This window comes from Monocercomonoides exilis (assembly GCF_001643675.1).
Source record: "Monocercomonoides exilis strain PA203 chromosome Unknown scaffold27-1312184, whole genome shotgun sequence".
Classification (NCBI taxonomy): Eukaryota; Preaxostyla; order Oxymonadida; family Polymastigidae; genus Monocercomonoides; species Monocercomonoides exilis.
This window is the reverse complement of record NW_027150572.1, coordinates 867,550-883,456: the sequence shown is the minus strand read 5'-3', so window position 1 is coordinate 883,456 and position 15,907 is coordinate 867,550. Positions and strand designations below refer to the sequence as shown.

Sequence of the window (15,907 nt, the reverse complement as noted above, 5' to 3'; positions counted from 1 at the left end):
AAATCGAATTTTACAAATTGCAGCGTAACTCAAAATTCTGAATCTGGAAAATGCAATGGAGGATCAATCTCTGCTTTCCTTTATGAAGAAGACAGTCTAAAGATGAATTATTGTCGATTTTTGCGATGTTCAGTTACAAATGAGAATGATTATAAAGGAAAAGGAGGAGCAATATATTTGAATCTCAAAACCAGGTCTGGTGCAGAAACAGAAGAGACTCAAGAGACAGAATCAGAAATTGTGGCATATCAATTATTTTCCATTGGATCATTAACTTACTTCCCTCCTTTGAATGACGCAGAAGTTAATAAAGCAGTTTATGGAAGAGATTTATTTGTCACATCGTTCAATTTACCTCAGACAATACATAAGGAATCGTTACCTTTTGTAACAAATAGTCATCCTGATGTTTTATTAACTTCAAATTTCTCATTGGAAGGATTTGATGAGTTCGTTAACGTTGACTCAATTCCTCTTGTTTATTATCTAATTGATCAGAATGCAACGACAGTGTTTGTTTCTCAATCAGGAAATGATAATTCTGCATGCGGATTCAGTTTTTACCCATGTGCTACAATTCGACACAGTGCAAGCCAGCGTCGTCTCAATCAGTCCATCGTTGGCATCAAAGACGATTTGTCAATAACATCATCGTTTGAGCCTTCTGAGGGAGAACTTGCACTCATGCCTTCAGAGCTGAACAATACTGTGAAGCTTGAACTTCCGTCAAACCACACCTTAACGCAATCTGCAATTATTAGCTCTTACAGATTAACAATTAGCAGAATTATATTTAGTGTATTGTCAAACAAGGAATTGCCATCATCATTTATATCAGTTAAAAGTGGGACAACAAGATTAAAGGAATGCAAATTTGGTGTCAGTTTAAATAAAGTTGTTCCAATAAAATTTATTTCTGTCAGTGAAGGAACGCTTCAAATTGATTCATTCGCATTTACAGTCTTATCTACCACTCAGACATTTATCGCTCTAACAGCAAAATCATCAAATGAAATTTCATCGTATGCTACACTTAAAAAAATCTTTATTGATGCAAATGGAGCGAATACAAATGTGAACATAACTAACTTTTCTATACCAAATTGCCCGTTGTATTTGAGCGATAAGTTAATTCGTGTGGTATCTGTGAAACAATTAAATATCGAAAACACAAATATATCTGATGTGGTTTGTACAAATACTTCTCTAATTGGAATTGAAGAATGGAGCAAATGCAGTTTTAATCGCACAAATTTCACGAGAGTTATGAACAAAAAATCGCATGGAGGATGTTTATATGTTTGCAACACTTTACCGTGGAACGAGGAAGATTCAAGAACTGATCAATCGGTTAGAATTTTGTCTTGCCTTTTTTCGAATTGCTCCGTGACTAACACTTTAGGAGCAGGACAAAAACCTGAGCATTTTAGTTCGGGAGATAGCTCTGGAGGAGGTTTATTTGTGAATGTCACAAGTCATATAGGGTTTGTGCTTGAGAATAATTCATTTGAATTTTGCACGGCACCTTTTAGCAGCGGATCAAATGGAAAGGGAGGAGGAGTATCTTTATTTGTAGTAAATGAACAAGCGCTCTTTTCTATAAGTACTCCTCATTTTACTGCAAATAATGCTGAATACGGAAGGAACATTTTCATTTCTGCAAACAGTCTTTTGCGTGTTGTTAACAGAACAACATTTGCATTTTACAGTCCAGATCGGTTTTCTGAAAGCACCAACGAAGATTACATTGGAATGGATAGGAACGAAGAAAATCTAACACTTCCTTTGAAATATTGTTTGGATTCCACACCTGATTGGATTTATTTAAGCGGAGAAACAGGTGTCAATGGATCTGTTTGCGGGTTCGCTGGATATCCATGTGGAGAAATAGTTCATGCTATAAATAGGCAAAGTAGAAAGCACAAAGTTTATCTGAAAGATTGGTGTATCGTTTCGCGTAGAGTTGACTTTGTCATTGGTGATTATGTTATAACTTCTGAATTACCAGCAGCATTGTCCCATCGAGCATTGAACAAAGAGCTTCAAAATTTGGAGGAAAGAGGCGAAATGATTATTAATAGCTATTTCAATGTTACTAGTCCAACAGAATTTAGATTTGTCTCCTTAAATTGTTTTAATGAATTAAATGGATCTGATTCGTTGTTCATCGTTTCTGCTTCAAATTTAACAGTGTTTAATTGTACGCTTTCGTTAAATAACGGAGAACCAGAGTCATCAAGTCAATCGACTATGGCATTTTTCCTTGTGTCTGGAGTAAGCTGTATTCTTCATTTAGATAACTTTGAATTGTTTGATGTTGGTTTTGAAAAGGGAATGTTATCACTCAGCGAAGCCAGTAAATGTTCATTATTATCGATGATCATTAACAATGTTACAGCAAAAGCTAATTCGCTTGTTTCTGTTATTGGAAGGAATTCTCGAACTGCACATCTAAATTTAACTGCTTCCAAATTTGATACTGTTGAATGTGAAAGCTCTCAAAATGGAAGTGTTGTCTTGTGTGAAGGATGTGCTTGCACGATTGATGAGTGCTTATTTATTCAGACCAGAGGAGGAAGTGATTTGGGAACTAGTTTTCGAATTAGTGGTGGAGTGTTAAATGTAATAAATACCCAGTTTGTTGGAAGCTTTCTGCCATCTGTTCCAATACCAACTTCATTATCAAATTCATTCACTTCTGTCTCCAATAACAATAAACTTTTGAGAGATTCCGGAAACGCAAGTCCTTTGTTAAGTAATAATCCTGGGAATTCTGTCAATGAACTTCATACTGTTTGTCAGTGGAATAAGTCTATGATAAGCGTGGACGACTCTGAGGCTCATTTTTCATCGTCAATTTTCAGATCTTCCCCAGATGGAGCTCTTTATATAAGCGAAAGTTCAGCATTTCTTGAAAACTCAACATTCTATTTCAACAGTGAGAAAAGCAATTCATTTTCATCTCTTCAAAGAGATATTTTGTGCTTCGGTGCAAATATAACTGTAACAAATCCTCCTTCGGTAAGTTCAGATTGGATTCTGAGTCGCAAATGCAAATTCACTCACCCAACGGACAAGGAATACGGACAATTTTGGTTCATTCCAAAGCTTAAATACATGAAACGATCTGATCTGTCGAATTCGACTTTACCAGTTCAGTCGGAATCAACGGAAAAATCAAACAAAGAAATAATTTATACACAATCATCTAACGGTAATATTTCAATTTCTTCGCGCTCCAATTCACAGATGCCTTCGCGTTCATCTTCAACTGTTAGAATGACTTTCACAGGCGAATTACTCTTTCCGTGTAATTTAACTGTTTCTATTGATTCATATGCAAATAATGAAACTCTTTATTCTTCAATCAATCAGCCAATTGAAAACTTCGAAAATGAGACAACATTTTGGATTGAAGTAAAGGAAGATCTTTTCAAAGCAGTTACTTCTCTTCCATCAGAGATTGAAGCAGCAAATGTAGATTTTTATCTAAAAGTCCTTTTCTGGAATCCAAATGAGGAGGTTAAAACAGCAGCGTCATTTTTCTTGAATACAGTTGCTGTATCGCCTGATCCAATTGTCAATGGAAGCAACGATCCAAATGCCTCTTCTGGAAATGATTCTGTTTCAAAAGGGTCACAGATGATTTGGCTGCCAATTTTAGCTGGAGTTTTGTTCCTTCTTGCTTTAATAACTCTAATCATTATAATCGTATGGATAAAGAAAAGAAAGACCAATAATAATAAACAAAGCCAAGACATAAGCCAGCCAGAAGACAACAGAACAGAAAATGAAACTGAACGTGCAAGAGCCAGTCAAACTTCACCGAGAAAAGCGAAAGAACGGAGGCGAAGGCATTCAGATTCTAACAAAGTTGAGTCAAACGATCAAGTGAGAATTGTGGTGGATGTGGGTGCTTCTTCTTCTTCTTCTTCTTCTTCCAATCCATCAGGCGCACTTCCAACAGCGCAGGTTACTCCGAACAAGCGTCCTCCAACAGATACTGAATCTACTTATCGTTCAACTTTTTCCAAAAAGAAAAATACCTCGATCAGAAGTACCATGCAAGACAGTTCATTTGTTGAAACAACAAAAAATCCATTGAGCAAGAATATTCTAGGAAATACTCCGAAACAGCGTGCTTCATCGGCTTCAGCTTCATCTTCATCAGAAGAATTCGATGATTTTAATGAAACGAACTTCAACAAGGCTCCTGATGGTTATCCTTCCTTTAATGGTGATGAACTATTTCAGCAACATGAAGAACCTCTAAATAACGAATATGGTACTCCCATTGACTTGGAAGAAAGAGAAAATGCTTCAAGCGGAACAATGTTAAGCCCGAATGGGCGATCAACAGCTGTTCAAAGGAATGCCGAGTCAGATCTTATGAGATATGATACTGAAGAAAACGAAGAGATGATTGATTGGGAAGGGGAAGAAGAAGACCAGATGGATGGAGATCTTGAAAGAAATTCATTTGTCTTTTCAGACCAATCTCATTCTGAAAATGTTGTTCAAGCTCTGCCAATTCTTGAATCAGATGGTCTTTCACAGATGAATGAAAATGATTTTGAACGAAACTCAGAATTAGATGAGTTTGTTGCAGATGAAGAATACGGAGCAAATGATGATATGCGTCAACCAGATAACTTTGAGAATGCTTATGAATACGCAAGAACATCAGAAAGTGCAACCGATCGAGATTCTGATGAAATGTTAGCGTCTTCAATGTTCGATTCTGTTTGGAATGACGATGAGTTAAAGCCTTCTGCAGATGAGGAAGAGTGGAATACTAACGAGGGAGAAAGAAAGAGCGAATTTGACAACATTGCTGATAACGAGCTTTTTATGGATGATGCCAATGAAATTTCAAACAACATCGAAAACGGAGTTGATATTGAATCAATGATAACATCGGATCCTTTCCTTTTCAACGCACTGTTTACAGATGAACTGTTCCAAAATGATGTTTTTTCAGAAGACGCAAATGAATTTGGAGGGGATGTCGATTTTGAACAAGATAGCACGTCGAAAAAAAGGAAAAAGAAAAAGAAAAAGAGGCAAAGAAAATTAAGAAAAGCTAGAGAAAACAGAGTTAGCGAGCTAATTGACGAGCTTGAATAAAGAATGTGCAAGCATTGAAGGGGAAACTGAACATTTTCAGATTTTCTTTTAGCTTTTATAAACAAAATTTTTTATTTTTTTAAATGTTATCCAATCTTGTCAGAGCAAAGGGATTTTCTCATTTATTAGCTTTTTGTTAAAGATAATTTTAAGCTTTTCGAATTTTTTTAATGAGCGGCGAGTCTTTTTATAATCAGTTTGTATTTTCTAGTTCCTTGCCGATTACTTGTAAAATATAATTTTTTATTTTTTTTTTCATGTTATTTAAAGTCGAAATTTGTTTTTGTTATTCATATATTTTGAATAAAGGACTTTTTATTAGCTTCTTGCTTAACAAAATCTTCGTTTTGTTGATTACATGTTTTTTTATTTGTTTTAACTAGAATTATTTTCTTTCTTTTATCTTTAACAAATAATTTCAACTGGTTTTTTCTGGGAACTTATTGATCTATATAAAATAAGCAAAAGTTTATTTTCAATTTTTTCAGTAATTATCTGTATCACTATGAATAATACAATTGTCCAAATAAAGAAGTTTTTCTTTCTTTTTTTATTTTTTGGAAAAAAGGATTAAAAGAATATAAAGATTTTTGTTTTCAACAAAAATGTGATCAACGCTCATCAAATAAGAATAAATTAAATTTTGTAAATAAAGAAAACCAAAAAAATTGGTAAAGAAAAGTTAAGCGTAAAATTAACAAATTTATTAAACCAAACAAAAAAAATTCGAAATTTTGAAAAAATACGCAAAAATACCTTTTCAGACTATTCATCAATTACGATGATTCGATGATTTCATAAAAAAGTCAAAATCATTGTCAGACAAAGCAGAAGAGCTACTCCCGATAATGGAAATATCGCTATCAACAGAATTAATTGAAGAATTTGGATAAGGAGAAACAATCTTTGAGTGAAGTGATTCGTGGGAAGAAGAATCAGATGATGCTGAATAATTGTGAAGTGTATTCAAATTTCGCATGTTCTCGTTCACGTTTTGAGCTGACGAAATTGAATGAGCTGGAAGAGAAGTTGGGCGACTTGGACGATATACAGAGTCTTGGGGCGGACTTCGTTTGTTAGCCTCGAACGAAAACGAATCTGATGAATTTTGATTTCGCTGGTTTTCGTTTTGTGATTCGGCTAGAATATTGCTGTTGCTAAATTTAACTGGAACAAGAGGAATTGCATTAACATCAGTCGCATCTTCAGAAGAGCTCATTTTTTTGCTCTCAAAAACCTTCATTTCAGGTGTATTTCTTTTCTTTCGGCCTCGAGTGAACTCTTCAACTTGAACGTTACCAGGAATCTGTTTCATCTTTGCGAGAATTCTTTCTTTCCTCTCTCTTCTTCGAATCGCTTCTTCTCTTCGATAAGCTTCTTGTGCAATTCTATCCTTCTTCTTTGCGTTTTGATTGAGCGCAAGTAGAAGGCTATCCCATTTGGCATCAGAAACGCCAGAAGCCTCTTTATATTCCCAATCTGAGTAAAGACGCTGCTTTGTCAGGAAGTATGCTTCTTCGATGATTGAATAGAACAAGTTGACAATGACGTATATGAACAGCATGACAAATGTGAAGAGAAAAAAGAAAGAGAAGAATGGAGAGACAGTAAACATTCGATTCCAGATGTCCAGAACGGAATCTCCGTTCATCAGCCCCCACAATGTTAAAGCCGTCTGTACAACACCCGCGTACCACTCACAGCGAGATGAATACACTGCGCATCCGACTAAAATAAAGCCTAAATAGAAAGGAAGTGAAGAAATGACGATGTTGAAGAAAACTGGCATTGCGTTTCCACAGACGCGAATAGACATGGAATACTGCTTGGAAAAATCGAGGAAGCGAAGATAGTTCATAAAGACGAGAAGAGCTCCGATTCCCCTGAAGATATTGCCAAATGAAGAAGAACCAACAGTTCCTCCAGTTAAAGATAAAATCTAATTTGATTTTGCACGATCAGTTAGCAAAAAATAAAGGTCACATTGAAATTTAATAAATGTTTCGATTTCAAACAATTATCAACAGAAAAGAAAATTAAATGAATAAGTCAAAAAAAAAAAAAAGGTAAGTACAAACTTCAATAAGAGCTCCAGTGAAGCTGCTAAAAGAAGAAATCAGTGTCAGCCCATCCCATCCGTTGAAGAACCTCATCTTCTGCGAAACGGGCAGCGCTGACCATGGAATAACAAATTCTCCTTTAGCATAATGTTCATTGTAAGTCTTTTTCACCTCGAGCATGATGAAAAAAGATTGAATGAAAGAGCGCAAAACAAGGACGATTGACCATATTGCAAGTATCATCAAGCATACATCAATGCCAATCCTGATGAATTCCCCTGCTGCAAGGCGCGTCATCCTGCGAACATAATTAACTCCAACTGAAATTATTCCGCGTTTTTCAAAGGAGTATTCTACGCGTGCCTCCCACACGCACTCACTGACACCATGTGCCCAATTATGCCTCAGCTCAGAAAGAAAAAATGAAATTTCATATTTTTTCATCCTGCGGACATTATACAGAATTTCTTCTTCGGTTCCGCCAAAAGGTCCAAATGGTGTTTCTTTTGTTAACGTAAATTGCTTGATACTAGTTCGAGTTGAAAAAGGAGGGATTGAACCATCAGTTGGCCAAGAATTAAAATGAGTATAGGTCGAAATAGGAGGTGAGTCATCAAGCTCCAAAACATATCCTCCGATTACAATCTTTTGAAATTCAAAAAATGAAGACGAAATGTGCTTTAGATGATTCAAAAATGCATCTTTACTATAAAAAATGTATGTTTGCTCTTTTCTGTCGTAATGATCGTAATCTTCTGGTAAGAAGAAGCCTGAAAGTTGAGCGATATTCGAAGTAACTTCTCGATCCGATGTAAAATTTGGCAAAAAGAATTGTGCAACAACAAATAAAGATGTTACGCATTGAATGACCAGCTTTGATGGAAATATTCTGTATCTTTTCCATTTCTCTATTGGACTCAGTGTGATTTTATCTTCTAACGAACCCTCTTTATATTGAAGCCAACGGCTGCGCTGTTGTTCCATTATTGTAAACACTGAAAAAATATTCATAAACAATACTTAAATAAAAATTTAACTATAAATATAAGCATACAAATAAATAAAGATAAGTTTTTTCAACGAGCGCAAAACGTTACTGTATTTTAAATTGAGATACAGAAAAAAAGAGATTTTTGAAAGATAAAGTAAAGGGTAAAGATCTAAATAGAAAATATCTGAATGACTCGTTATATATCTTCTTTCAGAGAAAATTCAGCGGAAGAAATATATGAGCTTAAAAAAAGAAAACTCTTTTCCGCGGTATGTCATTTTTTGTTTTGTTGCTCTTGCATTATATCTGAAACAACAATTATTAACGTTTTTAGGAAGAGTTAAAGAAAATTTTGGATAAGCGAGATGATTATTATACCAGAATTTCACAACATATGCCATTAGTTTCAGATTATGAACATTTCATAAATTATGAAGTCCAGCTTTTAAGATTATTGCGAATTAGAAAAAAGATACTTGGTATTCTTTTTTTCAATTGTAATTTGTTATAATTTTATATTTTCATTATAGGAAAAACACGTGTAAATACCGAAACCAAAATGGTTCAGAGAATTCATCATCTTTATCAAAAAATGCTCAAAAAATATCCTCATGACATTAATCAATGGATGAAATATGCTCAATATAGCGTTTCGGAGGGAAGCTTCCATTCTCTTAGTCAAACATTTGCAAAAGCTTTGAAGTTGAATCCGCATTCTATCGTATTATTTTCATTATCGTCATTTTTTGAACTTGATCATGGAAAGGGGATTATTTTTGCACGTTCAATTCTTCAGCACGGTCTTCGTCTAAATCCTTCAAATGCTCGGCTTTACCACGACTTTTTCCACTTGGAAATGGTTCATTTTTCTCGTGGTGTTGTATCTCGTGCTGTGATTCCTGATTATGAAGTGGACGAATTGAGCCAAAGTGATCCAAAATACAATGGGAAAGACAGAGATCGTTATTTTGAAGAACCTATTGTTCCTTTTGTTATTTACCGTAATGGAGTGGACGAAGTGAAGAGAGAAACCAGATTGTGGAGAAAGACCCAAGAATCTTCATTTATGTCTCAAAGTTCAACTATAACGGGCTTTATAAATCCTGCCACTCAAAATCCAATTACCTCTCTTTCATTCATGAACGGTTTTGACATACAAAGTGCACTGGATACATCAACCTTGAATGCAGATCCGAATGAAAGTGAAGCAAACAAAGCCGAGCAATCAGAAGCATCAGATCTTCGTAAGCAATCTGAACAAATGCTTAAAGAAGGTTATGCTTCGAATTCTGATCCATATATTCTGTTTTTGCAACAAATTCTAAAGACATTTGTGCAAATCAAAAGAAATTTGATTGCAAAATTGAAAGATGAAAACAGTATGTTAATGGAAAATGCGAGAAATGAAAGAATATCTGAAAAGAAAAAGAAAAAGAAAGGAACAAATGAAAATGATGAAAATTCAGCAGAAAGCACTGGCGAGAAAGATGGAAATGAAGAAGAGGAAGAGATGGAAGAGGAAGATGAAGATGAAGATGAAGAAGATGAAATATCAAACACTTCACCATTTCACTATTTATCTCGAATCGTCCCTTTGTGCACAGAGTCAATGGAAACGAAAAAGAGACAGATTTTGTCAGATTTGTGCTCTGCTATTTGCGATCTCGTTGCGAATGCTTGCAAGGCGGATGTGCTGTCAATGAAAGGAGAAGAAGGAAATGATGATGAAGATGATGATGGAAAAGAGAGTTTTGAAGAGATTTTGAAAGATTCTGTTTTGCCATCTTCAATTGGTGATGTTTCGTCCATTCGTGCATTTCTTTGTTCAACTGAAGAAAAAGCATCTTCTTCTTCTTCTTCTTCTTCACAAGCAAAAGCAAAAACAACAAATGTTTCTTCTTCTGCAGTTGATATCTCGACCCTTTCAAATTCGCTCAGTTTCCCGTTGCATTTTCTGTCGACGCTTGTGAAAGAGCATGAATGGCAACCAGAAAAAGGATGGGCAGACCAAATAGAACGAGAGGTTGAGAAAAGACTTGAAAGGAAGACAGCAGTTGTGAAGAACAAAAAGAAGAAGAAGGATAAGAAGGATAGCAAGAAGCAAAAGAAAGCCCATTTCAATAAATCGAATGTGTCTATCGAGACAAAACAAAAGCGAAGTCGAAAAGAAGAGGATGACGATGACGTTGGAAGTTCATCTGAAGAGAGCAGTTCTGAATCATCTTCATCTTCAATTTCCTCGTCAGAGTCAGATTCTGACTATTCCTCAAACTCAGATGCGAGACAAAAGCCATCGATTCGTTCTTCAGCATCTTTTGATAAATTTAATCATTCATCATTTCATTTGTTCCACTTTAGCAGACTTATCCGAATGTTTCTTGCTAAATTTTTCTTCTTAGTACACCAAGTTGAAAAGATTGAAACAGAGCAAACGTAAAGCAGATAACGAAGACTATCAATGTGCATATTTACATGGAATGCTTTGAAAGTGATTGTTGTTAATATTATCAATAAATATTTTCAATAAAGCTTTAATTGTTGATTGAAGATTTATGCTTCATTTTCAAATATTTACAAATTTGTCAAAAATATTCACTTCATCAAAAATTTATTTCATTATTTTGAATTGTGATGTGTTTTTCTTCTTTTATGCAAAATTAAAAAAAAAATAAATAAATAATAAATAAATAATAAAAAAAGAATGCTGTATCAAAGCATTCTTTTTGTTTTTATCAGTAATTCTTAAGGACTTATATTGAAGAAATGGTTTTGATCATTTATTAAAAAAATTTTTTTGCGAAGTTCCTTTTGTTTAGCATTCAGATGAAAATAAAAACCGTAAATTTTCAACAAATTTTCATTTTTACCTGAATGTTAAACAAAAGGAACTTCTCAAAAATATGTTTAAATTTTTTATCTTTGTTGTTAATGGAGCGAAAGTGGATTAGAAATCAATATTTTTATTGCACTATAGTTTATATGACATTGAATAAGAGTATGTGCAATTGATTTTGAAATCGTATCTTCTTTCAGAGTGTTGAAGCTTTGAAGATTTGATCAATTTGAAGTGAATTAATTCATTTAAAAATGAGAATAAAGATGATTTTGAAAAAAAGAAGGCGTAAGAAATCATTTTTGAGAAATATTATTTTCGAAAGGTGTCTAAATTTTTTTGAAAAGTTCCTTTTGTTGAATTTTCAAAAAATAAAAATTTTCATATTTCTATCAAATTTCTGTTTTCACTCACCAAATTTTGCTGTCATTGAAACAAATCCTTGACAACGTTATTTTATCCGTTTTTGTGTGGTTTCGTGAGTGAAAACAGAAATTTGATAGAAATATGAAATTTTTTATTTTTTGAAAATTCAACAAAAGGAACTTTTCAAAAAAATTTAGACAGGTGTTATAACTTTTTTGTGTTCATTTGTAACTATTCAACTGTAATTTTCGAACCGAAAATTATTGATTAAAATAGGATGATTTTAATAAAAAAATCACCCATTTGCAAATAAATAACAATAAATTTTGTTAAAAAAAAATAATTTTAAATAAAAATCCTTTTTTTGAAAATATATATATATATATATATATATAAACATATAAATCATTCATGTCAAATAATAAAAAGTGAAAATTACATATTTTCCTAAAATTTCCTCGAATAGAAAAAAGGCAATATTATTAATGTTAATAATAGTGGATATTTTCAATAACTGTGGACAGTCGCATTATCTTAACAACCGTTGACAGTTGCATTTTGACAATAAATCCAATTATTCCTTCAATGAATATGAACTGATACGAATTGTTAAAATCACTTATTGAACACTGTAATATTTTTATCCACTTTTATTTTCTTTTCGGAGAAACTCGGAGAATCATTAAATTCAGAGTTTCTCCAAAAATTGAATCTGTTCAGTTTTTGATTCTTGGGTGCAAGATGTTTCATTTTAATATGACAAAAAAGTTTGTATTCAATGAGGGAATAATTGGGTCAATTATAAATAAGCAACTATCAATGATTGTTGAAAAAATTCCACTGTCCACAGTTATTGTTGGTATCCACCATTATTAACACTAACAATATTCTTTAAAATGAAAGAATAGAAAAAAATTTGCACCTTTTTTATCTGTTTGAAGAGAATTACAGGTCTTAGATTTTAAAACAAACAAACAAAAAAAAATCGAAAAATTGAAAATCCGAAAATAATATAAGAAAGCGTTGTTTAAAACAAAATACAAAAAGCAATAAAAATTTTCATTAAACATGTTTTTTGCAACGCAATTGAAATCATTCCAGTGAACATTTTTGAATTGGAACAGAAATTTGAATTTATAATGAATTATTATTTTTTCTGAAAAATTAACAAAAGTGTTAATTAAAAATAAAATAACAAACGAATTTTGTTTCACTCAACATTTCCTTATATATGACTCATTTATATGATAATTCTTATTTTTTTTATAAATGAGAATGTGGACTCATTATGATATGTGGCAAAATTCTTGTTTTTAAGAAAAAATACAAAGATTTGTTTTAAACATTTAAGGCAAATAAAATCATAATAAGTCTTTCATTTTCGTGCAAAATAAAACAAAGAAAAAAAATTTAGAGAAAAAAATTTTTTGAATGTGGATGTTTATTTTTGAAATCATATTTATTCTAACAAAAATTTCAGTTCGAACATTTCTCTGGAATATTAACCAATGAACTTTGAAATGTGAAAAAGAAAATTTTTTTCCTTTGTTATTTTTTATTCAGCAAAAACATGTATATATTGAAAACAATTATCATGTGGGTGTTTTTTTTTGACATCATAAAAAATTCCGACGTTTGATCATAAAAAATTTTCATTAAGGGTGGGGTTGAAAAGATTAATTTTTTTGAAATTGCATAAAAATAAAGTTTAATATATTACAACTATTAATTGTTTGTTACTTTTAATTTAATTTTAAATTGTTTTTATTACAAAATTTGATAAAAAAGAAAAAGACATTTGAAAATATCAATTCTTAAATAAACAGAACAGAACACTCATTCAATCTTCAATTAAACATGATAATAATTATTATAATACGCTATAAATCTATTTTTTAAGGAAAAAACAGTAAAATAATGTTATTGAAAACGAATAGAATAAGATAAGTTGAAATAGATAAATAATAAATGAAAACAATAAATTTTCAACAGTTTTATCAACTGATTATCCAATCATCTTTTCCAAATTTTATTTCTCTCTCTCGAATATATTGATTTCCTTCAATTCTGAAATATGAAATGTTTTTGCCTTCCGTTCAGTTCCATCTTTCTCGATTTTAAACAGATTGTTTTTCTTCAGAAATTAACAGCTCTTATTTCCTTCTCAATCCATCTATCATTCCCACTTTCCATATGAATCTGCTGGCTCAACTTTATGGTCACCTTGCATTACGAGATATAAAGCTTTTATTCATTTTCATTCTTTACCGTCTGTTGCCCTGAAAACAACACAAAAACATTCAACAGATAAATATTCATATAAATAAAAATAAAATAATACCAAACTGCCCTTCGACTGTTTTTTGCCAAACACACTCATTTCCACAGCCATTATCATTCAAAAAAAAAAAAAAAACACTCTTCAGCTTCAACCGAAGAGTGGTCAAATTGCGGCTCGGAATAAATCTCCACAATATATTGCATATATCCCATTGGAATGGTCTTCTCAGCCTGTACACATTGTGGTGGATGTCCAGAGGTGTTTTTTCTATTTATGTTATGATCTACCCCTTAAAAAATGTTTTCAGACATCCAGACAGTATTTTGTGTTTATCTCATCAACACCATGTGCAGGAGGGATATGGGGCAGAGAGGAGATGGAAGAGGATTATTTGTGGAAGGGGGTGGAAGTTGAGGATATTTTTGAATATTTATATTTCGGGAGAGATTTTTGAATGGAAGAAATTTGGAGACAAATGGGTGGGGAAGAGCAGGTGGAGATTTAGAGAATAATATATAGAAAACATATAGAGAAGTGGTTGAGGATGACGAGGGACGTGTTTATTGTTGATTTGAGAAATGGATTTCGAAGAGAAGGAAAAGAGGGCAAAGGCGGGAAAGAAGAGGACAATTGTGAAATATTCAAATGGAAGAGGGATATTTATTGCAAGAGAAGAAGATTTTATGAAAGAGAATGGGAAAGATGAAGAAAAGGAGGGTATTGATATTTTCAGAGAATTTTGTGAGCTGAATGGAAGATGGAAATGGAAAGGAAAGGAAATTGAGAGAGATTTGCATTTTCTATTTTTGAAGCGAAAGAAGAGGAAATCGCAAACAGTTAGTGAATTGACTTTGATGAAATCCAACTTGATTGAAGAATAACAGAACATCAGCCAAAATATTTGCAATTTGAATAATTACCTTCTTGTGGAGTCAACTTGCTTTATACGATCTTGCATTTAATGAAAACATCACATTGAATTCATATTTTTCTTCGGAAATATCGTTCGACTGATTTCACATCTCTCAATCACCACGCCTTCATCTTCTTCTGCGTCTTTTCATTCTCTCAACTTCTTTAATATTTTCTTTGTTGATTTCTCTCACATTCTGATGAATCAGATCATCGACATTTTGATTCATATGTTAGAGTCATTTAACAGAGCTACAAAATTGAACTGAAAATTTCATTATTCTGTTTCTTTTCTCTCAACATCATCATCTTCGTTATCGATGCATTCTGCAGCTTTGCTGAATACACATCTGAACTGTTTTCCTTTTTTGCAGTAGTACATTCAGCTCTGCTTCAGCACTTCGTACGGATTCCACAATCAGGCTGTGCTGAACGGAGTGAATGAGGTGAATGGGCGTCACATGAAAAATGGCAACGGAAGGGGGGAGGAGCTGTTTGGCTCATTGCGCACATCTTCTCGCTCATTGACAATACCAAGAAGCGAAGAGAGAGAAGCGCATGTTCAAAGAGAAGAGGCAAAGACCGCTGAGCTCAGAAGTTAGTTGAGTGCAGAGCAGAGGAAAGGGAGACAGCAGGAAATGCCAAAGAAGAAGATGATGAAGAACGAGAATAACAAGATAACTACATCACATAAAGACACTTTCGAAACAAGACTTGAACAAGCAGCAACAAAAAAAGAAGGGGAAGAGGAAGAGAAGAAGAAGGAGGTGATGATCATGATGAACAGCAGCAGTTTTTTTGCTCGTTCGACAGCACACTCTCATCGGCTCAGTTGAACACTCAAAACACCACAGCCTCCTCGACAATTGCCACCACTTCTTTTTTTTTAACTTGCCCTGCACCAAATTATCTGCCACTTCTGTTCTTGCTGGCGCTCCATTGCATCCCACCACAGACACCTCATCACTTACACAGAAGTCCTTCTACACAACTGGACAAAGCTCCACTTCTTCATCTCCTTCTTCTTTCTCTTCGTTCTCGCTGCAGATTCCTTTAGCGATTCTTGGAAAGAACAGATTATACAATACAAATGTGTTTGCGAGAAGGAGCACGTCAGCCTAGAGGGATGTTTTTGGGCCGCGGAGCATCCTTCTGAACAACGCAGCATATGCAGCGAGCCAGGGGATTTGGATGATTGGTGGTGAGGAGGAGAAAGAGGAGAAGAAGGGAATGGGATTCTGAAAGGAGAGAAAGAGGGAATACGAAAGACAAAAGAAGCGGAGGAGCGGAGGAAATCCGAGGAAGTGCTGGCGAATGAGATGGCCAAGATCGAAGAA

At 33.6% G+C, this 15,907-nt stretch overlaps 4 protein-coding genes across 4 annotated transcripts in view; 3 read left to right on the top strand and 1 right to left on the bottom strand.

Moving 5' to 3' along the window:
• Positions 1-5,661, top strand: part of MONOS_4015 (uncharacterized protein) — a gene marked incomplete at its 5' end in the record, with an annotated part of 30,534 nt that extends 24,873 nt beyond the window's left edge. The window contains one exon of the mRNA XM_067874054.1: positions 134-5,661. Coding sequence (XP_067726025.1) covers positions 134-5,127 — 4,994 coding nt within the window. The 3' untranslated portion in view covers positions 5,128-5,661. The remainder of the gene's footprint in view (positions 1-133) is intronic.
• A 238-nt stretch (positions 5,662-5,899) lies between these two features.
• On the bottom strand, positions 5,900-8,171 carry MONOS_4014 (putative G-protein-coupled receptor family protein; the record flags this gene model as incomplete). Its single annotated transcript, XM_067874053.1, has 2 exons — positions 5,900-7,066; positions 7,206-8,171. The coding sequence occupies 2 exons, from the start codon at positions 8,169-8,171 to the stop codon at positions 5,900-5,902; spliced, it is 2,133 nt and encodes a 710-aa protein (XP_067726024.1).
• Positions 8,172-8,664: 493 nt separating this feature from the next.
• On the top strand, positions 8,665-11,021 carry MONOS_4013 (putative U3 small nucleolar RNA-associated protein 6). The gene has a single exon (XM_067874052.1). It carries the CDS (start codon positions 8,738-8,740, stop codon positions 10,613-10,615), a length of 1,878 nt encoding a protein of 625 aa, XP_067726023.1. The 5' UTR covers positions 8,665-8,737; the 3' UTR covers positions 10,616-11,021.
• Positions 11,022-14,236: 3,215 nt separating this feature from the next.
• Positions 14,237-15,172, top strand: MONOS_17705 (uncharacterized protein; the record flags this gene model as incomplete). Its single annotated transcript, XM_067870651.1, has 2 exons — positions 14,237-14,494; positions 14,948-15,172. 2 exons carry the CDS (start codon positions 14,237-14,239, stop codon positions 15,170-15,172), a joined length of 483 nt encoding a protein of 160 aa, XP_067726022.1.
• Between the last annotated feature and the right edge of the window lie 735 nt (positions 15,173-15,907).

Bases quoted from the DNA above. Each gene is read 5' to 3' on its own strand.
- MONOS_4013 (XM_067874052.1), top strand. From the start codon at position 8,738: ATGGTTCAGAGAATTCATCATCTTTATCAAAAAATGCTCAAAAAATAT.